Source organism: Mesoplodon densirostris, chromosome 5 (genome assembly GCF_025265405.1).
Source record: "Mesoplodon densirostris isolate mMesDen1 chromosome 5, mMesDen1 primary haplotype, whole genome shotgun sequence".
In the NCBI taxonomy this organism is placed as follows: Eukaryota; Metazoa; Chordata; class Mammalia; order Artiodactyla; family Ziphiidae; genus Mesoplodon; species Mesoplodon densirostris.
The window spans coordinates 88,800,069-88,826,541 of NC_082665.1; the positions used below are offsets into that span (position 1 = coordinate 88,800,069).

The following is a 26,473-nucleotide window of genomic DNA, read 5'->3' on the forward strand; positions in this document are numbered from 1 at the left end:
ATGGTAAACTAATCTATGACAAAGGAGGCAAGGATATATAATGGAGAAAAGACAGTCTCTTCAATAAGTGGTGCTGAGAAGACTGGACAGCTACATGTAAAATAATGAAATTAGAACACTCCCTGACACCATACACAAAAATAAACTCCTAATGGATTAAAGACCTAAATGTAACATCAGACACTATCAAACTCTTAGAGGAAAACATAGGAAGAACACTCTTTGACATAAATCACAGCAAGATCCTTTTTGATCCACCTCCTAGAGTAATGGAAATAAAAACAAAAATAAACAAATGGTACCTCATGAAACTTAAAAGCTTTTGCACAGCAAAGGAAACTATAAACAAAATATAATGACAACCCTCAGAATGGGAGATAACTTTTGCAAATGAATCAACAAACAGAGGATTAATCTCCAAAATATATAGACAGCTCATTCAGCTCAATAAAAATAAAAAACAACCCAATCAAAAAACGGGCAGAAGATCTAAACAGACATTTCTCCAAAGAAGACATACAGATGGCCAAGAGGCACATGAAAAGCTGCTCAACATCACTAATTATTAGAGAAATGCAAATCAAAGCTACAATGAGGTATCACCTCACACCACTTAGAATGGGCATCATCAGAAAATCTACAAACAACAAATGCTGGAGAGGGTGTGGAGAAAAGGGAACCCTCTTGCCCTCTTGGTGGGAGTGTAAATTGATACAGCCACTATGGAGAACAGTATGGATGTTCCTTAAAAAACTAAAAATATAACTACCATATGACCCAGCAATCCCACTACTGGGCGTATACCCAGAGAAAACCATAATTCAAAAAGACACATGCACCCCAATGTTCATTGCAACACTATTTACAATAGCCAGGTCATGGAAGTAACCTAAATGCCCCTCGACAGACAAATGGATAAAGAAAATGTGGTACATATATACAATGGGATATTACTCTCATAAAAAGGAATGAAATTAGATCATTTGTAGAGATGTGGATGGACCTAGAGACTGTCATACAGAGTGAAATAAATCAGAAAGAGAAAAAGAAATACTGTGTATGAATGCATATATGTGTAATCTAGAAAAATGGTACAGATGAACCAGTGTACAAGTCAGAAATAGAGACACAGATGTAGAGAACAAACATATAGACACCAAGTGGGGAAAGCGGGGGTGGAGGTTTGTCGTGGTGGGATGAACTAGGAGATTTGGATTGACATATATGCCCTAATATGTATAAAACAGATAACTAATAAGAACCTGATGTATAAAAAAATTATAAAATTCGAAAAAAAAATCATGACTTGATGTGATATCAATAAAAAGAACTAGAGAGTGTGTCACATTGATATAGAACAATTAACATCTTTCTCAAATTAAATTTTAAACTAATATTTTATCACAGTCTTTAGTTGAATAAAATTACTAAAGTTTTTTGAGTGTTTATTCTTCTCAGGACACTGTACCAAATATTTTACATTGACTATATTATTACATTCTCCAAAAACTACTGCCAGAGAAAAATCTCTTATGTTATATTTGAGTAGACAGTCTCAGAGAAGTGGAGTAATGAGTCTAAACTAGTTCTTTGCTTTGGAATAAATATTTATTAAGAGGGAAATGTCTTCTTGGGGTGAAAAGTCTATTCATAACGTGTTTTATTAATAACTTTTCTTTAGAAATCTCAAAGACCAAACCTTGAACCGGAAACGTTTGGGTGTCTGACTTTGAGTTGTGAGGAGAACAGTGTTAATGTCATTTCCAAATAGTGTTGGTGAAGGTATCCTGTTTAATTTGGCTTCAAGTCCTTAAAGAAAGAAAAAAAATGTTTGCATGAATTATGACTTTATTTACAAAGATTAATAAGTATTAAATATTTTCACATTTTCTAATTTTCTTGCCTGTCACATATAATGACTTTGGTTTTTCATTTGGAAGATTCAATCATGCAAAAAATGTCCTTAATATATCAATTTGAACATTTTTGTGTACATATTTTCCATTTGATTTTATTTAAGATATCTTTCCAAGAAAATTTTTAAATGTACTTTTTTCATTCAACTTAAAATATGTTGGATCATCATGATAGAACACTTCTCACCAGTATTTGTTGATGTTGTTCCCTCAGCATTATAGCCATGGTTATCTACGAAGAAGCACCAAGGAATAACAGAATTATTCCATGGCCTCCAGCAGCAACCTCGAGCTGCACAAAGTGTCTGATAAAACATTTATTAAAGGAATCATGGGGTTAGTATTATTATCATATGGGTAAATCTCTATTTTTTAAACATACACTCATTCCAATAAATGTCTGAGTGAATGTTTAAAAAAATCTTATTTCTTCAAATATATAATATGCTAAAATATCATTTATTCTTTTGTTCCTTTCACTTGGAAGAAATGTAAATATTTGATGAATTGACTTAATTACACCCTATCAGAGACTGATGTTCTGAGTTGTGATTTATCAAATTTACATATCAATACACATTATTGTAAGCTCATATTATTTTAAACATTCCTGCACTCTGGATAATTACAGTCTATTCTGTTGTCATGTAGTCAATGCAGAAGAACTAAAATATTTATTGTGTACCAATTATGTATCAAGTTGCAAGTGAGGCTATAAAGATGAAGATATGGCTCTAAACTTAAGCCTACATAAAATGTAGTTATCTCCAGAAAATTAGTAGTTCAATATGATTTAAACTAGTTTATGTGCCAGTTGTTGCAACATCCAATGAATAAAGTAAAATACTAAATTCTCAGTAATTTTATGATCTATATGGAAAGATTATATGAAGTGGAAGAAAAATTATATATGTTTATAGTAAAAATTGAGTCACATGGTGCTGCTGTGTGTTAACATTGGTATAATCGAAAATCTATTTAATATTTAAATTTAATAGTGTGACATGTTTTCATAATTTGAATGCTTGTGAGCTTTTTCTTCTCGGCTATTTGCCTTGAAAAAAATGTTAAAAGCCTCCACTTTTACCAGCTGATAGTATACATGTTAACTTCTCTCCTATTTTTAACATCAAATTAAAATGGCATCAGGTACACATACACACACGTGTGCACACATACACATGCAAATATATATATATATATATATATATTGCAAATGAGAGCAAATGGGAGCTGAGAATTTTGGAGGGTCATTAACTAACAGAATCTAAAGTATGTGTGACTTTTGATATAGATATTGCAAAATGGGAATACACACACACATACACACACAAATTCACTCATTGACATTTTAATCCCACGCAAGTTATGAAGACCAAGGGAAAGTCAACTAGGGTTATGTGAATCCATTCTGTTACACTTACTTTTCTCCATTTGAGCCCCTTCTCCCCAATTACCAAATAACAAAAATAAATAATTTTAAAAAATTAGAAGAATCAATGTTACTTTGTTTTCTTAATGTTATCATCACAAATACTTTAATAGAATGTAGATATCTTTCTCAAATGTTCTATATTGTCAAAGGTTATACTTATTTTTAAGAAGTAGATTGAAGAGGATAGAATTTCATGAAGATTTATAAATTTAACAATAGCTTGTTAAGCATGGGAAAATATTAACTTGTTAATTTGAATTGAAAGGAAGTACAGAAAAGCAAGCTCAGTAATTTCCATTATCTCTCATCTGTTCATACATAAGTGCAATAAAAAGAAATGCACCCTAATTAATGGCTAGAGTTTTAAAAATATGGAATTGATCCAATATTAAATAATTATCTTAATATAATTATCATACTATATATCTATTCATAAAAATATTAAAGACATTTGTTGCAGACCTGTGTTGGAAATTGTTCTGGAATGCAATTTATTCTCTCATTGATAAGATCATTTAGCACACTTGGACATTTTCCTGAATCAGGATACACAGTGGTTGTGTGAATGGTAACAGGGGTTGAAGTAGAACCACTGACTTCTGGGAAAGAAAAAGGTCAATAAAAGAAAACATGGTTTTAAATTAATTTTTCAAATTTTCAAGTAACAAATACATTGAAAGTATTCATAAATGTATATATAATGAAAATGAACATAAACTTTGCATTAAAAAACCCCCCACAAATTCAAGTCCTAGTCACCAAAAGGGAAAGATCCAAATGATACTTAAAACTGTCAAAGACCTGGTGACTGTGCCTTCAGAGAATCAAAATACATTCACAGGAGGTCTTGAGGTAGATTCAAAAGGAAACAAAATGTATATTCCCAGTGTGCTTAAAAATTGTGTTTTAGAAATGAAAAAAGAAGGTGGAGAAACATGGATGGGGAAAGGATGTAGAGAAGGAGACAAGAATTAGAGCAGAAAAGAGAACATTAAGAAGAAAAAGAGGGACTTCCCTGGTGGCGCAGTGGTTGAGAGTCCACCTGCCAATTCAGTGGCATGGGTTCATGCCCCGGTCTGGGAGGATCCCACCTGCCACGAAGCGGCTGGGCCCGTGAGCCATGGCCACTGAGCCTGCACGTCCGGAGCCTGTGCTCCGCAACGGGAGAGGCCACAACAGTGAGAGGCCCGCGTACGGCAAAAAAAAAAAAAAAAAAAAAGAGGAAGAAGATACTTGAAGTGAATAGAAGAGAAAGCAGGGAATAGTAAAGAAAACTAAATTCCAGCTCTGTGTAATAAAGAGCGACTTTCTAGCAATCAGAGATGGGGAAGATAAATTTGATTGCTTCACAATCTAGCGAGATTTCAGTTTACTAAAAGAAGGTAAACCAAGAGACCAGAGGCAGCAGAAAATGCCAACTACTGTTAGATTAGAAGATAATTTGCAATATGCTTTCCAATTCTGATTTAGTCAAGACAGAATGATGAAGAAAGAAAAAGTAGATTAGGTAGATCAGAGTGGCATGTATCAACCTTAAATCAGGATAGAAATATTCAGAAAAAAAAAAGATAAACGTTTCAAGCCTGTTTCATTCCTGCTACCTGTTTTTCTCATACGACGTCTCTCTTCTTAATAAAAAATTAAGCCTATGACAAAGAGATTATCCCCCTAAATTTCCCCCCCCACCTCCCTGCAGGTGTCTGAAACCCAGAGCAAAACACCACTAATGAGATTTCCTACTAGTTAGAAGAACCTCACTGGTAACTCTAGATGATTATTCCACTGTTCATTAACATCCTGATCCTTTTGCCTGTTTGTTATTTCTTAAGGAACACAATATGGGGAAGGCCATTAATATCAAAGCACATAGATTCCTTAATTACAATGATGCTTCATTGAAAAACCTGCAATATAATACATAGAAAAAGTTGGAGTAGTTGTGTAACATACCTGAGATCTTTCTTCATGCATTTCATCTCATATAGATTACTTTTCAAAATCCATAACTATTATGGAGTAAACTTTATCTCAACCTCACTATAATAAGTATTTTCAATATTATTTACCTTCAACGGCAGGAGTCTTAGTTGCTAAAACAGCAATTAGGGCAATAGCTATTATTGTAACTATAGCAAAGAGGACAATCAGAGTGATTTCTAATCCAGTAAATTTCTTCCTTGCCATCTAAAGAAAGAAAAGTAATATATGTTTGAAATGTAGAATATATAACTACAATAAGTGACCATTATTAATATAAAAGTATACACATTTTTTTTGTCTACTAAGCATAACACAAGCAGAGCCGCAGACAGCTTTATCAGTTTATAATCTAAAATAATACACAATAGCAAAAGTGTAAACAACACATGCAGTTTTAAATAAAAAGAATGAATTAGTAATGCACATTATAGTAGTACATTAAAATGAAAATATAAAAGGAAAAAGATCTCCAAGTAGGTGCATCTTGCTCTCTCATTTTAGAACATTTTTTCAAGTCAAAGAAAGCTTATGCTTGCATTATGATCCCTAATTCCACAACAATTGTATGAAGGAGATGCTGTTATTCACATTGTACTCATTAGGAACTTCAGGATTAGAGAAAATGTTATTTTTTTCAAAGTCAAAAAATCCAGTTCTTCGTACTATAACTATTGCTCTCCAATTCCAACAGTGCTTTCTTATAAGGATATTGTGGAAAAGAATATAAATATAAATATGTGGCAAAGAAAATACATATAATTATATAAAAGAATACAATATAAAATGTAAAATATATATATATACACCACACACACACACACACACACACACACACATATATACACACACATACATATGGTATATATTTAGGAGTTGTTTCTTAAAAAAAAAAATTGAACTACATGCTCTCCAAGTTCCACCATTAAATAGCAAATAAAATATACCAAAATCTCATATCAAAAATATATATTCATATATATATATATTCATTTCAGATAACATTATGCATCTGAGTTAGCATCCAGAGGTGCCTAAATGTAGGTAGGGAAGAGCTCTTCTCTAGTAATTATCTTAAAACTTATTTGTTTAACTTAGTTTTGACCATACATCTCTTATCTCTCCTAGTCTTTAAGTTTCCATGACTTTTCTGTATTTTATGTTTTTATATGTTTTAATTCAATGGCATATACCTAGATAGAAATTCAGAATTTTCACAATAATTGCTCTTATAGATTGCTGGTTTTAAAATAAAATTTTTTGCCCTCTCATACCAGTCCCTCCTCCTGTAGCTATCTATGTCAATTCACATACTCAGTTGTTCCAACCTAAAAATTTATTTTCCCTCTTTCATATCTTTCTACCACATTAAATCATTCAACAAGTCCTGTTAATTCTACCTCAAGAATATTTTCAGAATTATACCCTTATCTTACCCCCACCAATGAAATATCTTTTTTTTGAATAACATGTCTTCTTAGTAAACGCTGTTTAATCTTTCTTCAATTCTTCCACATCTGCTCTTCTGGGTTAGTTCCAATTTATGTCCAGTTCAAGTGCCATGTCATCTGTGAATGTTTTCCTACTTTTAGAAGCAGAGTTAATCTATCCTCTTCCCATTTTACAATAGCACATAGTATACCTATTGCAATTATTTAAACGTGTTAATTTCCTCCATTGGATTGTTATATTCCTAATAGCAAGAATCATGAAAGTAGTTCAGAGCCTGACATCGAATAAGTACAAGCTCAGTTTTTAAAATATACCTTATGATTGAATGTTTAAAGATTAGCATTCAATTTTAGCATATGATTTCCTGTTATAGATATGTAAACTGTTTACTACATCAGGAATCTTCAGAGAACCTGAATGAATGTAAGCTAAATTTAAATAAAGCGACATGATCTAAACAGCTGTTTAGAAAATGAAACCCAGTTGCTCAATGTTATGTGAGAAACAACACAGTTGCATTTAATGTTTAACTTTAAATAAGTTTAACTATCACTCAAAGTAGTTTCACTTTGAGATCAAAACGCCAATAAAAAGGATTATGCATTTATTTTGTTAAGGGAAATCGCAGAAAAAGTGCACATTGTCCTGAAGCTAACCCTCTTTAAACTAAAAAATTCAGAATAAAATTAATGTACCAAAATTAAATTATTCATATGAGTACTTATAAATGATCAGTACTAAAGTTGTTCATATGCTGTAGGTGGTAATTACAGTGATCGTATTTTGGATCACAGTAATTTTAAGCAAAATATTTTTTTGGAAATTATATACTGATGTCCTTTCTCTGTATATTTATTTTCAAAATGAGTAACACTTTATTAGATGCTAACTTGATGACTGATCTTTAAAAGATCTGCTACAAAAGATTAAATGTTTTATAAATATAGCATTCTACTCTGCATATATATTTTTCTTAAATAAAATATATTTAATCATACCTAGAGTATTTCTTTACATTTCAAAATATTTTTGATCTTTATTTTCATCTATATAGAGCAATTCAACTAAACTTGCTATGATTCTACTTGAGTCTGACAAAAATTTTAATGAAGAGCTGGGCAAAGAAAATATTCTATCTTTAAAAAAATTTAGAAAAGTTTTTTCCTGCTTTAGTACAAAGGGCTATATATTTAAAATGACAAATGAAAATATGTTATAGTTGCTATTTTAAACAAGTGCAGTTAGACAGGAATATTGCTAACATGAATTAAAGGAACACACAATTACTTGGAAACACGAAAGTAACAAAGATCGGTAAACTTACCTTATTTCCTAGTCTGGTCTTTTTGCTCTGCTGTACCAGAGTTGGGCAAGGCTGCCAAAGTAATGATCAGGGAAAACTGCTCAGCTATAAATTGAGCTACTCATAATGTTTTATTGCACTCTCACCAGCCTATCAGTATTTAATAAACTTCTGCTCACATGCAATCTAAAAAAACTTAACCCTGAAAACAGCTTGTGTGAATATCTCTCTCTGGGAATCTAGTTAATTAATAATTGTGCTCTCAGATGCTCTTTGATTTCTGGAGGCTATGAGCTAGTTTAAGAACATAAAAGTACTTATTTATATTGTTTTTTTTCTCTTTTCAAAATTGTATTTCTTCTACTATTTGGATGTTGTTTTAATTACTGTTTTATCTCATTGTGTGAAATTTAAACTCTCACTGGAAAGTGGAAACATATTTGTAAGCTAGGGTTTGAAAAACATTTGCAGAAACTAACAATTAGCAGATAATATTTCATAAAAGGCAATTATTAAATAAGTTATCTCCTGTGTCTTAGTAATCTTAAGGCCGAAGAACTGATAAAATATGTAAGAATAAAAGGTAAAAGTAGAGCTATATAAATAAGTAATACAGAAATAAATCAACATTTTATTTATCTATTTATTAGTTATAGCACTAATTTTATTATCAAAAATTATAGTGTAAATACAATTTCATACAGAAAAAAATGTGCTATCAATTATACTGGTTTAAGCTAGAATAATGTTTAAGAGCAAAAGACTTGATATAAGAGACTTGGGTACAAATACCAGCTGTACCACATATATCTGAGAAACTCTGGGCACATTTGCTAATTTTTTCAAGCCTCAGTCTCTTTATCTACAAATTAGAAATAAAAATACTTATTCATAGGGTCACTGTGAGAATTATATGTGCTTACATAGTCTATTACCATTATTACAGCTCTGCTACCACAAAGAGTACAATTTGACTCTGAAACAGTTAATATTGAATGCTGCATATAATCTGGGCACTACCTTTTAAAAGGAATATATATTAAAATAATGTGGTCACATAGAGTAGATTGACTAGTTTTTTTGAGGTATCCTGAATATGATTTTAAAGAGAAACAGTGAAAAAAGCAGATGTATGGAGTACTGTTAAGATCTTTGGGAGATATAAAGGAGAACTTCCAGTATAGAAAGAGCAGTGACATGGAAATAAGATAAGAATCTTCTAGAATAGTCTCAACAGGCAGAACTAAATCGAATGTAATATAAAGTTTAAGTGATTTCCTCTCTATTCACAAAGCACACAATTATACAAGTGGAAAATCTCATTAAATCAACCCAAATCTTCTAGAACAAAGATGTGAATGTAGCCAAGTCACAGTATATAAAGTCAATGTACAAAAGTCAATCATGTTCCTACATAAAAACAAAGAATGACTGGAAACTGAAACTAAAATATAGATAGACAGATAGGTAGATAGAAAGAAATAGATATAGCTATAAATATTGGTTGGCCAAAAAGTGCATTTGGGTTTTTCATGTTATGGAAAAACCCGAACAAACTTTTTGGCCAGCCCAATATTTAGAGAGATATAAGTGAATAGATAATTTATGATAGCATGAAAAATAAGTACTTGGGTATAAATCTAACAAAATATATGTAGAATCTCTATTCTGAAAACAGCAAAATGTTGATGAAAGAAGTCGAACATCTAAATAAATGGAGAGATAAACCATATTTATGGATTAGAAAACTCAATATTGTTAAGTTCTTGTTCTTAACAATTAGATCTATATATTCAATATAATTTCAATAAAAATCCAAGCAAATAGATATAAACAAGTTGATTGTAAATTTTCGGCATCTGTGTTTATAACAACTTTATAATTTCCCCAAACTGGAAATACCTTAGGTATCTGTCAACACCTGGCATATGTATACAATGACATACTACTCAGCAGTAAAGAGTTATGAATACTGAGTCATGCAACAACATGGATCAACCTTAAAATTCAAGTTAGTTGTTTTCCCTGCAATTTCAGTTTTCTGACTGTTTCACAAGTAATTGATTAGCTGTTTGTCCACTTTTTTCCCCATTTTTAGGAGTAAGATCAAACACTCTTTCCAATTTCCAACATCTTTGAATTGAAACTAAATCTGTGTCAAGTTTTAACTAGTCATCTTTTAGATTTTCTTTTATGTGTAGACATATTTTAAGTAACAGTTTTTGTGCTATTTAAAAAGTTTCATGTGATTTAAAATTTGTATATCTTCAATTTTGTTTCCAGATTTCCCTCTCTGGTGCCATGATCTGGGCTTTGCTTTGATTAGTTCCTTTTGCTCCCTCAGTTCCATACATCCCCCCACCCTAGTTCTGATTCTATTCATTAACCTCACCAGTAGGGAAGCAATGTGTTCATGAATGGCTTAGAAGGTAAATTTAGATAAAATCCCAGTATAAGGGTACTCAATTATAGATATAGGGAAATTATATACAGCAATGAAATAAGGCATTTTAACTTAAAATATATTTTTTTCTTTAAAAGCAATTATGAGTTTTAAAAATTTTACCTTTTAATATACAAATTGTACAAACAGTTAAAACTTAATGAAGTAAAATAACAGAAAAATTGAGTTGGGTAGGCAATAGGCAAAAAAAGTTGTAAAAACCAAGGGTGAAATTAAGCCATACCTGGTGATTGACACTTTTAGTAATCAGAACATTTAAGTACTCTCTTCATGGACTTTGCTGTATGTATTTCAGTATAACTTATGTATATCAAACATACACTTTAGGTTAAAAGTTATATGATTTAATATGCTAGTTTCATGTATTGCTGGCCAGCAGAATGCAACAGAAGAGAAAAATCTGATTTTCACAGAGACAATGCAGAGGTACTAAAAAACCCTGAGTTACCAAAATGTCCTATTTCTTTCAGAGGCCTATGAAAAATCTAGAAGGAAAATGGCCACATGGGGAGAGGAGAAGGGATGTAAGCAGGTTCTAGGAATTGTTAAATTTGTTTGAGTTGTTACCTCTAGAAGCTGGAAGTAGGTAGAGTAGATACAAATACAAAGAGAGAAGCCAAGTTTCCTGCTTTAAGACACATATGAAACATTGAATGCAAAGGAATTTAGAGGACAATGTAAGGAGCTAGAGGCCAGCACCATTAGAGAGACCATGATGAGTTCTGGTATCCCAGTCTAATCACTCACTAATACATTTCACAGCTGACTCTCCAGTTTTTTTAGCTCTAGATATGGCTATTCCTCTAAGTTTTAGACCCAAGTTTCCAGACAACTCATCTTCAGCAGATCTAAATCAGAACTCATTACTGTTCCCATCAAAAGCATTGTTTATCTCTCTGTCTTAATATATCCACTTTTCTCCAAGTCATGAAAGCTCAAAATTTTCAGCTCCTTTTTGTTCGGCATCATATGTAGACATTTAATTCTGCAAGTGCTTCTCTCTCAATATCTTACATGCAATCCTTTCTTTACTGCTTTACTGCTGCTGCTGTAATTTATAACTTCAAACCTACATTACTATAATTCTTTCTTAACTTGTCTTCCAGACTCCAGATATTCTAATTCTCTCTCTTTTCCCTAAAGTATCCACCTACCTCTCCCCAACAAAATAATGCAACTTGTTTTAATCTCAAGGCAGTACTCCAGTATCACAAAGTGCCTGAAGATAAAGATCTAAATTTCTTAATCTTATATTTAAAACTCTAAATTTGGTGTCTGCCATTTCATCTTATATCCTCAATCAACCCACTCTCCTGCCATATCCATCTACTAAGCTCTTCCATTTTCTTACTCTCACATCTGTGCTTATTTGGTCCAGAAGCTAGATTGCCCTTCTTCAATATAAATTTTACCTATCTTTCTAGTATCAGTTGACATCACTCTTCTTCCAAAGGGACTATTCAAATTTTTCTACTTGCCCTTAAGAGCATTAATTAATATCTCCCCATTCCCCTCCATAAGAGTGTATTTTATAATTGTGTTACAGTACTGTCTTAGTTTATCTCATATTACAGGTATCCATGTTTGCTTATATTGCCCACATGAGACTGAGAACATTTAGAGAGCAAGGACAATGTCTTCCTCCCCTTTACTTAATTCACAATAGTACACACAACATTTTATGAAGCAAGATATAGCAGTGACTACCAATTGTTTACCTATATCGATTCTCCCTTGTCAAAGCCAACCAGACAAAGACCACCAGGAACATGACTGAATTCAATCAAGGAAGGGAAAGGTGTCTTAGACAAAGTTGGGAGAGGTTTATTATAGGATTTGGACTTATGCTAAGTGACTACAAAGAGAAATTAGAGAAGGGGGAGGGACTAGGTCTGGATTGGATAATGTCCAGAAGTGAGGGCAATTCAACAATTAAATATCCTAATCCTTGTTCAGGATGTGGGAAGAACAAAATGGAGCTGGGGAACATCACTGGTAATACACTCAAAAGTCAGTTTTTGCAACAACAAGATGGTTTACTTAAAAATATTGTTTATCAGTATCACCAGCAACAGAGCCAATTTTTCATTTTCTCTGTGTTCTCTCTTTTCTTCTTTTAGTGGCAGAGAATCCTTAAATTTATTAAGGTACATGTGTATCTACAGACTACATTTTCCAATCTCTCAGATGTTTATTTTGATGATGTAACTAAATCCTAGTCAGTGAGATGAAACCAGAATTCATGCATGCAACTTCCACCTTACATTTTCAAGAAGAAACTGCTTGCCCTCCAAATCCTATATTTAATTCTTTCTATGAGGATGTTGTTCTGTAAGCCAGCTTTGACCAACTATCCCCAGTGGAGTAAGAAGTTAGAAGAGATTTAAATTCCGGGATCATCTTGTGAACCAGAGGAACCTATCCACCCTATCATTAACTTTCCTCTGAAATGTTAAATAAGAGAGAAGTAATCTATCTGCTTTGAATCGGTGAAGGTTTGACCATCTTTATTAGAGCACTTTATACACAACCAACACAGATGGTAAGAATAGAAATTGGCTATTGAATTATGAATTCTAATGATAAAATGTTAGGAGTGTCCACCATAAATCAAGAGGCTGCTAGTGGATTATATGTATTATCTATTACCTCCTTGGCTTTCAGTTGTGTAGATTGCCAAATATTTTTTACAAATCAGGAAACTATATGCACACATACCCTGCATAAACATCTAGGACTAATAAAAAATAATAAAATCTTAAAACGACTAATAGAATCACTATAAATTGATTGCCAAAGGAAATAAAATTCATACTTTATTATTCATGCTTTGCTATTTTGGGGGGAAAGTTTTTGTTTTTGTCAAATTTGCATTCTTGCAATGTGAACAGTGACTTGGATGGGAAGGGCTGGTTCATTTCAAATATAAGTTCTCGAAGAACTCCTAGTAAGTTAATTTTCAAAATCTGTCATTTAATCATTATTAGAAAAAATCGACAAGATAGACTATTATTAAATTTCATTCAAATGCTGGAGAGGGTGTGGAGAAAAGGGAACACTCTTGCACTGCTGGTGGAAATGTGAATTGGTACAGACACTATGGAGAACAGTATGGAGGTTCCTTAAAAAGCTACAAATAGAACTACCATATGACCAAGCAATCCCACTACTGGTCTTATACCCTGAGAAAACCATGATTCAAAAAGAGTCATGTACCAAAATGTTCACTGCAGCTCTATTTACAATAGCCAGGAGATGGAAACAATCTAAGTGTCCATCATCAGATGAATGGATAAAGAAAATGTGGCACATATATACAATGGAATATTATTCAGCCATAAAAATAAACAAAATTGAGCTATTTGTAATGAGGTGGATGGACCTAGAGTCTGTCATACAGAGTGAAGTAAGTCAGAAAGAGAAAAACAAATACCGTATTCTAACACTTATATATAAAATCTAGAAAGAAAAAAAAATGGTCATGAAGAACCTAGGGATAAGACAGGAATAAAGACACAGACCTACTTGAGAATGGACTTGAGGATATGGGGAGGGGGAAGGGTAAGCTGGGACAAAGTGAGAGAGTGGCATGGACATATATACACTACCATACGTAAAATAGATAGCTAGTGGGAAGCAGCCGCATAGCACAGGGAGATCAGCTCGGTGCTTTGTGACCACCTAGAGGGGTGGGATAGGGAGGGTGGGAGGGAGAGAGATGCAAGAGGGAAGAGATATGGGAACATATGTATATGTATAACTGATTCACTTTGTTATAAAGCAGAAGCTAACACACCATTGTAAAGCAATTATACTCCAATAAAGATGTAAAAATAAATAAATAAATAAATAAATAAATTTTAATCATATGATAGTAAAAAAATATTTTGTCTGTGTAATATCAGTCTATGCAGTTCACATTAAATGGAACAGCTAATAAAAATGAATGCCTGAAAAAAATCTTTCTGATTATTATTGTTTGTACTGCAAATATTATTAAAATGATATAAATATCAAAATGATATTTAGTTTATGAAAACAGTCCTAAAATTTCCAACTTATTAATAATTTTCTTGACCCTATTTCCATATTTTGATTCTAGGGAATTTATTGTAGGAAAAACCACTTTTTGATGATGGAATGAATATTCATTCACATATTGGAAATAGCCAATAATAAAAAAGACTAAGTAATGAATTCAAAGTAAACGGACAATGATTTCTTTTGAATGGCTACTTAATGTATATATTCCTACAATAGTAGTTCCATGTATAACAATAAAGAAAAATAGAATTAAAGTGACTAGAGGATGCTCTAAAATTAATCTGATTCCCTTAGCACTGTGATTTACTTACTTTAAATAAATATTTACTAGAGAATTAAAGCCATTTTTCTTTGGCAAATAAAATAAGAACACTGAAGCCAGATTAGAAACTTAACTTTCTAAATCCTTCTGAGATAATTACTATATTGTTAAGAATAATTAATAAAAATTGCATAGAACTCTGTGTTCAACAAATTTCCAATTCTACTTCTATAAATGTTTCAACAATGACAGTAGTTTCTCAGTGAAACATGGACTAAACATTTCAGTTTCTTATTTCTCACCCATAATGTAATTCACAAAATATTTATTAGTTGACAATTACTAAAAGTGAATTTTAAATCAATTTAAATACAAATTATTTGAAGGTAATGAAGTACTCCAATGAGTGAGCATCTCCACGATGTAATCTTTCTACATTTTCAATTAAAATTATATCAGATATTTTCCAATATTCATTTTAGTATTCACCTCTATCAGAAATAGTTTCATGAAACATAAGTTTTTAGGAGGAAAATATAGACTCATAGCTCATTTAACTCATAAGTTTTCCAAGCTAAAGCAACCATTGAACTAAGAAATTCTGCCCAACTCTAATATTCATATTTGCTACATTTTGAGAATTTTATGACATTCTTTTTTTTAACATCTTTATTGGAGTATAATTGCTTTACAATGGTGTGTTAGTTTCTGCTCTATAACAAAGTGAATCAGCTATACATATACATATATCCCCATATCTCTTCCCTCTTGTGTCTCCCTCCCTCTCACCCACCTTATGACCATTCTAACCAACTGATATGCTATTAAATGCCAACTTTGCATTAAGGAGAATAAAGTGATGAATGGTACTCCTATTTCTACAATCACTGCCTGATAAAATATGTGAGACTTTGCACTGGGTACAAAAGTCTTAAGTTATGAAACTCTTTATAATACAATAGGAAAATTGTCAATTAAGATGAGAAAACAGACCAAAGAGATAACATTTTATATTATTAGCAACCTTCTCTGACGTTTTCAGAATATACAAAACAAAGTTTATAATACTAATATTGTAATTATTTCTTCCAGAATGTCTGAGAATCTATACTTACAATATAAAGTAAAACTAATAGTTGGGGTTAATTTTAGGTTTGTACTACATTATTTGAATTACATTAAAAGAAATTCTAATCCAGGAAAAGTCCATGTTTTTCATGTCACCTATAATACACATATCTAATTAACTGCTCTGCTCTTTCCCAAGTAACAGAGGAAAACAACCCAGAAAACATGTAATGCTTTTGATAGCCACAAGGTTGCTAGCACGAAACTGAAAACTCCTTTCACCAAGACATATTTCATCAGCTTCGTCCATTAACACTGAGTTGCTAAGAATTTCTACTTTCTGATAGGTCAATTTTAGCAACACAATTTCTTAAAAAGAAGTTTGTTTTACTTACACTTCAAAATGTGGAGATTCTAACTTCTGCCTGGAATATAGAAATCTGGAAAGATCATAATGCTACCACTTTTTAAACAACAAAAAAATTGACTACTCTGAAAACCCACAACCTTTCTTGAATTCGCTGGACAGTTGATGGTTACAGGTAACTTCAGTAACCTGAATCTAAGTTAGAGGAATGCAAGGAGACACAGGCCTCAACTTTTGCTTACCTAGATTACATGGACGCCAATGCCATACAAACCAGTAAGGAGAATTCAGCTAAAATTTGTAATGAATTGCTAGAGGCTGCATGTGGCTATCATGAAAATAACCCTGGGAGCCAAAGACACAAGGGAAATTTGTACCTATTCACAGGCTCTTTTCAAACATAGGACTGAGGACTAGATGGAGAGTCTTGGGAAATCCTCCCTGGTGAGGCAGGCATAGTGGAAGGAGATGGCTGCCACAGCAAGAAAGGCAAAATATTGCACCTTTTTCCATAACTCCCTTATGGAGCAAAGGCCTTAAGACCCTAGAAAACGGCAGGAAACCCTGACATATTTGGGGCATAGGTAAAGAAGACCTGTTGAATCTGGGGAAAGGGGCAAGAATATGTCTTGGACCCAGACCATTAGGAATGTCTTCCTAAAGCTGAGAATGGGGCAGAATCATGGAGAAAGCCAGGCCTGAGACTCAGGGACACAGTAACTGCCCAAAATAGAGGGTGAACAAGAACAACAGAGAATATTCCCTGCCACCAACCTAGCTAAAGACCACTGAGATACAGGAAACAGAACTCTGCAGTTAATTGAGGATATCAAGAGCATGGAGACAGCTTACCTTCTCTCAGGCACAGAGGAAAAGGCAAGACCTAAAGCTGAGGGTGGAGCAAGCACTGAGAACATACACTGTAATCCCATATTTCCCCTCCCTTCTATTGAAGTAAGGACAATTCAAAAGTAAGGTGACTCTAAAGAAATGTGAAGCTTGTGATACAATTAGGGTGCCCTTAGAACAACAAAATCCCAACTCACTTTAGCTCCTGACTTGATTGACACAACATTCCTCAGTAAAAGCCAAGCAAGGGTCAAGATGTACCCATTTTCAGGCTGAAATATTGTTTAACTTAGTCTCTACTATACAACAAATATCCCAGTTTACCTTAGTATTAGATTTACATTTAATTGTCCAAATAATGCTTAATAGTATACTTCCATTAGATCATGTATAGTGTATTATCTCTCTTTAATTACCTTATTTAATAAATTTATTTTTAATACAATATTTACTAATTGAAATTTTATAGTGGAGAAAAAATTTTAGTGATGCAATTAGAGATATGTACATTATACTAATTTTGAATTTCAAGATGTATTCTACAGGAAAAATGTTAACTCATGCCTATATGTATTGAAGGAACTAAAATTTTGCATAAATTATTTTTAATCAAGATAATGAGGAAAAAGTGAACGTTTATATAAAAGAAAAATTTAAACTGAAGAAATATGATCCATAAGAAGCCTGTTGGAAAAATAAAACCTTTAAATAACATGAGCCAGGCATAAAAATTGCCTTCAGTGGAGACTTAATATTTGTCATGACTAATTTCTGACTAAAACATTTTTTTAAAACATTAAGAAAAAGGATAAGTATTCCTACCCAAAAATATTAAGTACTTAACCTAAATTATTATCAGGATTCAGGTTATATAAGGCCAAATTGTCTTGAGAAGTGACTTTCTTCATTTGATATAATAGTCTCTAGGTCCACCCATGTTGCAGCAAATGGCATTATTTCATTCTTTTTTTTATGGCTGAGTATTATTCCATTGTGTTTGTGTATTATTCCATTGTGTTTGTGTATATATATTATTTCATTGTTTGTGTATATTCCATTGTGTTTGTTTATATACACAAATATATATATATAGATATTCCACATGTTCTTTATCCATTCATCTGTCAGTAGACATTTACATTACTTCCATGACTTGGCTATTGTAAATACTGCTGCTATGAACATTGCAGTGCATGTATCTTTTCTAAATAGAGTTTTTGTTCTGGATATATCCAGGAGTAGGATTACTGGATCACATGGTAGCTCTATTTTTATTTTTTAAAGGAATTTCCATACAGTTTTCCATAGTGGCTTAACAAATTTACATTCCCACCGTCAGTGTCGGAGGGTTCCCTTTTCTCTACACCCTCTCCAGCATTTATTATCTGTAGGTATTTTGATGATGGCCATTCTGACAGGTGTGATGTGATATCTCATTGTGTTTTGATTTGCATTTCTCTAGTAGTTAGTGATGTTAATCTATTTTCATGAGTCTGTTAGCTATCTGTATGTCTTCTTTGGAAAAATGTCTGTTCAGGTCTTCTGACCATTTTATGATTAAGTTACTTGTTTTTTGATATTTAGTTGTATGAGCTGTTTATATATTTTGGATATTAACCCCTTGTAAGTCACATCATTTGCAAACATTTTTGTACATTCTGTAGGTTTTTTTTTTCCTTTTGTTGATGATTTCCTTTGCTGTGCAAAAGCTTTTATGTTTAATTAGGTCCCATTTGTTTATTTTTGCTTTTGTTTCTTCTCTTCCTCACACACTGGCCTGTATTTAACTTTAAAAATATTTGCTTTTGTTTCTTTTAACTTAGAAGACAGATCCAAAAAGTATTGCTACAATTTATATCAAAGAGTGTTCTGCCTATGTTCTCTTATAGGGTTTTTACTGGGTTCAGGTCTTATATTTGGTCTTTAATCTATTTTGAGTTTATTTTTGTATGGTGTGAGGAAATGTTCTAATCTCATTGTTTAACATGCAGCTGTTCAGTTTTCACAACACCACTTAATGAAAAGACTTTCTATTTTACGTTGTATATGCTTACCTCCTTTGCTATATGTTAATTGGCCATAAGTATGCAGTTTTAATTCTGGGCTCTGTATTCTGTTCCATTGATCTATGTGTCTATTTTTGTTCCAGTACTATGCTATTTTGATTACAGTAGCTTTGTAGGCTGAAGTCTTGGAGGGTGATACCTGAAGCTTTGTTCATTTTTCTCAAGATTACTTTGGAAATTTGGGGTCTTTTGTGGTTCCATATGAATTTTAGGATTATTTGTTCTAGTTCTTTTAGAAATGTCATGGGTATTTTTATAGAGATTTCATTAAATCTGTAGATTGCTTTGGGTAGTATGGACATTTTAACAATATTAATTCTTCCAATTCAAGAGCATGGGATATCATTCCATTTATTTGTATCATCTTCAATTTCCTTTATCAATGTTTTATAGTATTCAGAGTACAGGCCTTTCACCTCCTTGGCTAATTATATTCCTAAGTACTTAATTATTTTTGGTGCAATTTCAAATGGGATTATTTTTTAGTTTCTCTTTCTGATAGTTTACAATTAGTGTACAGAAAAGCAACAGATTTTTGTATATTAATCTTGTATCCTGCTACTTTGCTGAATTCACTTATAAGTTCTAATATTTTGGGGGTGGAGATTTTAGGGTTTTCTATATAAAGTATAACATCATCTGAAAATAGTGACAGTTTTACTTCTTTCCTTCCAATGAACTTTTATTCATTTTCTTATCTGACTGCTGTGGCTAGGACTTCCAATAATATGTTAAGTAGAAGTGGTGAGAGTGGGTATCCTTGCCCTGTTCCTAACTTTAGAGGAAAGGCTTTCAGCTTTTCACCATTGAGCATGATGTTAGCTGTGGGTTCGTCATAAATGGCCTTTCTTATGTTGAGATACGTTCTCTTTATACACACTTTCATAAGGGTTTCTATCATAAGGGTTGAATTTCATCAAACACTTTTTCTGCATATCTTGACATGATAATGTGGATTTTGTCTTTTCTTTTGTTGACATGGTGTATCACATTGATTGATTTGCATATGTTGAACCATCCTTGTGATCCTGGGATGAATCCAACTTGGTCATGGTGGGTGATCTTTTTTATGTGTTGTTGGATTCGGTTTGCTAGTATCTTATTGAGAATTTTTGCATCTATATTCATCAAAGGTTTTGGATTGTAATGTTATTTTTTTGGTAGTTTATTTGTCTGGTTTTTTGTTTGGTATCAGGGAGATGGTGGCTTCATAAAAGGTCTTTGGAAGAGTTCCTTCCTCTTCAGTCTTTTGGAAGAATTTGAGAAGGATCGGTATGAGTTCTTCTTTGTATGTTTGGTTGCATTCACCTCTGAAGCCACCTGGACCTGGACTTTTGTTTGTAGGGAATTTTTTTTTTTTCACAGATTCTATTTCACTTCTAGTGATCAGTATGTTCAAGTTATCTATTTCTTCTTAATCCAGTTTTGCTGAGCTGTATGTTTCTGGAAACTTGTCCATTTCTTCTACATTGTCTAATTTGCTGGTGTATAATTGTTCATAGTATTCTCTTAAATTTTTTTGTATTTCTTTATTATCAGTTGTGATTTCTTCCCTTTCGTTTCTTATTTTGTTTATTTGGGTCTTCTCTCTTTTCTCCTTGGTGAGCCTGGCCAGAGATTTGTAATTTTTTTTTTTACCCTTTCAAAGAACTGGCTCTTGGTTTTATTGATTTTTTCTATTGTTTTTTTAATCTATATTTTATTTATTTCCTCTCTGATCTTTATTATTTCCTTCCTTCTGCTGACTTTAGGTTTCATTTGTTCTTCTTTTTCTAATTCTTCTGCTGGTGGGTTAGGTTGTTTATTTGAGATTTTTTCTTGTTTCTTGAAGAAGGCCTGTATCACTATGAACTTCCCTCTAAGAACTGCTTTTGCTGCATCTCATAGATTTTGTATGGTGTGTTTTCATTGTCATTTGCTTCAATGTATTTTTTAATTTCTTCTTTGATTTCATTGTTTACTCATTGGTTTTTTTAGTAGAATGTTGTTTAGTCTCCATGGATTTGTTTTTCTCTCATTTCTTTTTCTTTTTCTAGTTTCATGCCATTATGGTCAGAAAAGGTGCTTGAAATAATTTCTATTCTCTTACATTTGTTGAGGCTTATTTAATGCCCTAGTATGTGGTCAGTCCTAGAGAATGTTCCATGTGCGCTTGAAAAGAATGTGTATTCTGTTTTTTGGATGCAATGTCCTGAAAATATCAATTAAGTCTAATTGTTCTATTTTATCATTTAGGATCTCTGTTGCCTTATTTATATTCTGTCTTGAAGCAATGTCCATTGATGTGAGTAGGGTGTTAAAGTCTCCTGCTATTATTGTATTCCCATAATTTTCTCCCTTTATGTCTGTTAGTATTTGTTTTATGCATTTGGGTTCTCCTATATTGGGTGCATATATGTTGACGAATGTAATATCCTCTTCTTGTATTGATCCTTTTATCATTATATTGTGACCTTGTTTATCTTTCTTTCTACCCTTTGTTTTTAAGACTATTTTGTCTGATATTAGTATTTTGACCCCCGCTTTCTTATTTTTTCTGTTTGCATGAAATATCTTTTTACATACTCTCACTTTCAGTCTGTGTGTGTCTTTAGCCCTGAAGTGAGTCTCTTATAGGGAGAATATTGTAGGATTTTTTTTTTTCTTAAATCCAATATGCCACTCCGAGTCTTTTGATTGGAGCATTTAGACCACTGACATTTAAGGTAATTATTGATGGATATGTATTTTTTGCCATTTTAAACCTTTTTTTTCCCCATTGATTTTATATTCCTTATTTGTCCCTTTTTCTTTTTCCTTTTGTGGTTCGATCATTTTCTTTTGTATTATTTTTGCATTCTCTTCTTTTTGGTTTTTGTGAATCTATTGTATGTTTTTGATTTGTGGTTACCCTGTTTTTCAACTATGTTAACCCCTTCCTATATCTATATCTGCTTTAGACTGGTAGTCATATAGGCTCAAACACATTGTGAGGAAAAAAATCTACGTTTTGTTACTCTCATCTCCAATATTTTGTGATTTTGATGTCTTCTTTTACATCTTTATGTTCATCCTTTTGCTGTTCATTGTGGTTATCATCACTTTCATAGAAATTATTTTGAGTTTTTTAATCTGTGTACTGGTTTATTTAAGTGATTTACTTTCCAATTGTGATTTCCTTTTTCCTATAGATTCCTGCTTCTTTTTTATTTAGAGAAGACCTTTAATATTTCCTTTAGGATAGATTTAGTATTGCTGTAATCTTTTTAGTTTTTGCTTGTCTGAGAAATTATTTATCTCTCCTTCTAATATAAATGATAATCTTGCTGGGTAGAGTATTCTAGGTTGCAGACTTTTCACTGTTAGGACTTTAATAAATCTTGCCACTCCCTTCTGGCCTGCAATGTTTCTGCAAAGAAATCAGCTGATAGCCTTATGTCGGTTCCCTTTTAATTAACTCTTTGTTTTTCTCCTGCTGCCTTTAGAATCCTCTCTTTATCTTTAACTTTTGCCATTTTAATTTTAACATGTTTTGGTGTAGGTCTGTTTGGATTCATCTTATTTGGGACCCTCTGTGCTTCCTGTACCTGGATATCTGTTTCTTTCTTTAGGTTTAAGAAGTTTTCATCCATAATTTCTTCAAATACATTTTCAATCCCCTTTTCTCTTTCTTCTCCTTCTGGGATCCCTATTATGTATAGATTGGAATACTTTATATTATCCCATAGGTCTCTTATGTTGCTTTGGTTTTTTTTTTTTCTTTCTTTTTTAATTTGGTTTTCTGTCTGCTGTCCCAATTGGGTGATTTCCATTATTCTGTCTTCCAGATGACTTATTTGGTCTTCTGCATTATTCATTCTGCTATTCATTGCCTTTAGCTCATCTTTCGCATTGGCAAATGTGATTTTTAATACTTCTTGGTTCCTCTTTATAGTTTCTAGTTTCTTTTTACAGTAACCTTCATTTCTATCAATAACCCTTCTTAATTCCTTCAGTATTTTCATTATCTCCTTTTCAAACTCGGTGTCTACTAGACTAAAGTGGTCTGTTTCATTGTTTGTTGTTTCAGGGGAATTCTTTTGATCTTTTAATTGGGAGTGGCTCCTTTGCTTTTTCATTTGACTTATTTTTGTCTTACTTCATGAATTTAGGATAAACAGTTGTTTACTGTGGTCTTGGAGGGCTATTTTTATGTGGGAATGTCCTTGTGTAGCCTGTGTTGGTTTAGTATTTTTGGTGCAAGGGCTGTTTTTCGTACGGATGCCTACCACCTCTTTCCTAACTGTGTGCTGGCTATTATCCCCTTGATAGTGGGTATGACTGGTATTGTGGTGACCAGAACCTGCACTGGATATTGAGTGGGGCCTCTTCTTTGTTCTGTGGTTGTCGCTACCCTGTCAGGGGCAAGGTCTGCTCCCTAGTTGTTAAGAGTAGAAGCCCTTAGATCTGTTTCTGGGCTACAGTGTGAGATAGGTGGGACTGGATCACTCCCACTGGGAGAGGAGCCTCTATTCCTTTGTCAGAGTTGTCCACTGGAGAGTGTGCTCCATGGTGTTGCCTGTGTGTGCTCACAAAGTACACTGTTGTTGGCACTGCCACTGTCTCTGCCTCCACTGTTGGAATGCAGGTAATCTGCCCTGGTTTCCCTCAGGTGCTGTGTTCACAAAGCTGCCAGCAGAGATCCTTAGGCACTGATCCACTGAAGAAGTCAGGTACCAGGAACACAGTACCTGGACCTGCTGTGGGAGCTATGGAAGCAGCCTAGACCCTTGCCCTGCCTCTGTGTGTACACTCCCACAAAGCCCACAGATGCTAAGGCTGGACCTCTCCCAGCCATGGTAGTATGTATTTTCCTGCTCCCAGAGCTCCCAGAGGCAGCACTGAGAAAGAGGCTGCTATGGCAGGTCCAGCCCTTCCCTCACTTGTGCATTAACAGTGGGATTTCAATGGCCATGCACGTCTGCCATGAGCACTCCAAAAGTAAGGCTGCTATGGTAGGCCCTGGCCCTCCCATCTTGTGCTCCTTAGCGAGGGTTCACTTCTATGGCAGGGCCAGGCTTCCTCCATGTACCCCCCTGGTTGTGGACTGTACCACACTCCAGCCCCATCAGGCTGTCTCTGTGCAGCCAACCCCAGTCTTCTCCTGAGGTCTGTCCTCTAAAGCCCAAGGTTCCACACCCAGCCCCTGCATGTACCAGCAGGTGTGTGTCTTGGTCTGGGGATTGCAGCAAGGTAGCAAGGATCCTCTGTGCCAGTATCTCTCTGTTCTGCCTGACACCAACTGGCTGTTGCACTCTCCCCTGAGCCTTTGAAGCTCCCTTTCTGTCCCAGCTGATCTCCCCACCAGTGAAGGGGCTTCCTGGGGTGTGGGAACCTTTCCTCTTTTTCAGCCCCCTTCCAGGGGTACAGGTCCCGGCCCAATTCTTTTTTTCTTTTGTCCTACCTGGTTACAGGGAGACCTTTCTTGCATTTCGGAGTGTCTGATATCTTTTGCCAGCATTCAGTAAGTTATCCTGTGAGAATTGTTCCACATGTAGATGTATTTTTGATGTATTTGTGAGAAGAGGTAAGTTATACATGCTTCTATTCTGCCATGTTGATTCCTCCCCTAAAGTAATTATTGATAGATATGCACTTATTGCAATTTTGTTACTTGTTTTCTTGCTGTTTTGGTAGTTCTTCTCTGATCATTACTTTTGCTTTTTATTTCTTCCCTTGGGGTTTGATGATTTTCTTTAGTAGCATGCTTTTGTTTCTTTCTTTTTTATTTTTTGTGTAACTATTGTAAGTTTTCATTTGTGGTTACCTTGAGGTTCATACATGTTGACCTATAACTATATATCTACTTATTTTAAACTGGTAGTCATTTAAGGTCACACACTTTCTAAACGTTCTATATTTTTTACTCCCCTAGATTTTGTGTTTTTCATGCCATATTTTACAACTTCATGCTTATCCCTTATCCCTTATTTTAGTTATCATTGCTTTTACTTTTTTTTTTTTTTTTTTGGTCTTTTAATCTTTGTTCTGGCTTACATGTTCGATCTTCAGTCCTTATGATATATTGGTCTTTCAAACTGGGATTGTCCCTTTCCTATAGATTCTTACTTCTTTCCACTTAGAGAAGACACTTTACCATTTCTTTTAGAATAAGTTTAGAGTTGATGAATTCTTTTAGTTTTTGCTTGTCAGATAATGTCTTTATCTCTTTTATTCTAAATGATAATCTTGCTGGATAGGTTATTCTAGGTTACAGGTTTTTCCCTTTCAGCCCTTTGACTATATAATGCTACTCCCTTCTGGCCTTCACAGTTTCTGCAGAGAAACCAGCTGATAGCCTTATGGGGATTCCCTTGTAATTAATTCTTTGTTTTTCTTGTGCTGCCTTTAGAATAATCTCTTTATCTTTAACTTTTGTTGTTTTAATTATATGTCTTGGAGTGGGGGTCTATTTGGGTTCATCCTGTTTGGAACCCTCTGTGTTTCACTTACCTCGATATTTGTTTCTTTCTTCAGGTTTGGGAAATTTTCAGCCATAATTTCCTTGAATATATATATATATATTTTTTTGCAGTTCATGGGTCTCTCACTGTTGTGGCCTCTCCCATTGTGGAGCACAGGCTCCGGATGAGCAGGCTCAGCAGTCATGGCTCACGGGCCTAGCCACTCCGTGGCATGTGGGATCTTCCCAGACCGGGGCATGAACCTATGTCCCCTGCATCGGCAGGAGGACTCTCAAGCACTGTGCCACCAGGGAAGCCCCTTCAAATTTTTGATCACCTCTCTCTTCTCCTTCTACAGAAGATATGCAGGTGTTTGTACACTTAATGTTATCACAGAAACCTCTTAAATTGTTTTCATTTTTTTAAATTTGTGTTTCTTTTTACTGTTCTGATTGGGTCATTTTGATTACTCTATCTTCCAGGCCACTTATGCATTTTTCTGTATCATTTAGTCTGCTATTCATTCCTTCTAGTGTGTTTTTATTTATTTTTTTATTTAAGCTATTGCATTCCTCATTTCTGATTGGGTCTTTTTATATTCTCTAGTTCCTTGTTAAAGTATTCACTGTGTAAATCAATTTTTCCCCCTTAATTCATTTAACATTTTTATTACCTATGCTTTCAATAATTTATCTGGTAAATTGTTTACTTCTGTTTCCTGATTTATTTTTTCAGGGCTTTTCTCCTGTTCCTTCAATTGAGAGTAGATCCTCTGCCTTTCCATTTTGCTTAACTTTCTCTGCCTCTATGAATTTAGGTGAAACAGTTACCTATTGTGGTCTTAAAGA

At 33.6% G+C, this 26,473-nt stretch overlaps 1 protein-coding gene across 1 annotated transcript in view; it reads right to left on the minus strand.

Moving 5' to 3' along the window:
* Positions 1–5,535, minus strand: part of SI (sucrase-isomaltase) — a 105,903-nt gene extending 100,368 nt beyond the window's left edge. Inside the window, exons 1-4 of the mRNA XM_060100016.1 lie at positions 5,418–5,535; positions 3,814–3,950; positions 2,104–2,221; positions 1,700–1,809 (exon numbers count right to left, since the gene is read on the minus strand). Of these exons, the coding sequence (XP_059955999.1) occupies positions 1,700–1,809; positions 2,104–2,221; positions 3,814–3,950; positions 5,418–5,535 (483 nt within the window). The remainder of the gene's footprint in view (positions 1–1,699; positions 1,810–2,103; positions 2,222–3,813; positions 3,951–5,417) is intronic.
* Between the last annotated feature and the right edge of the window lie 20,938 nt (positions 5,536–26,473).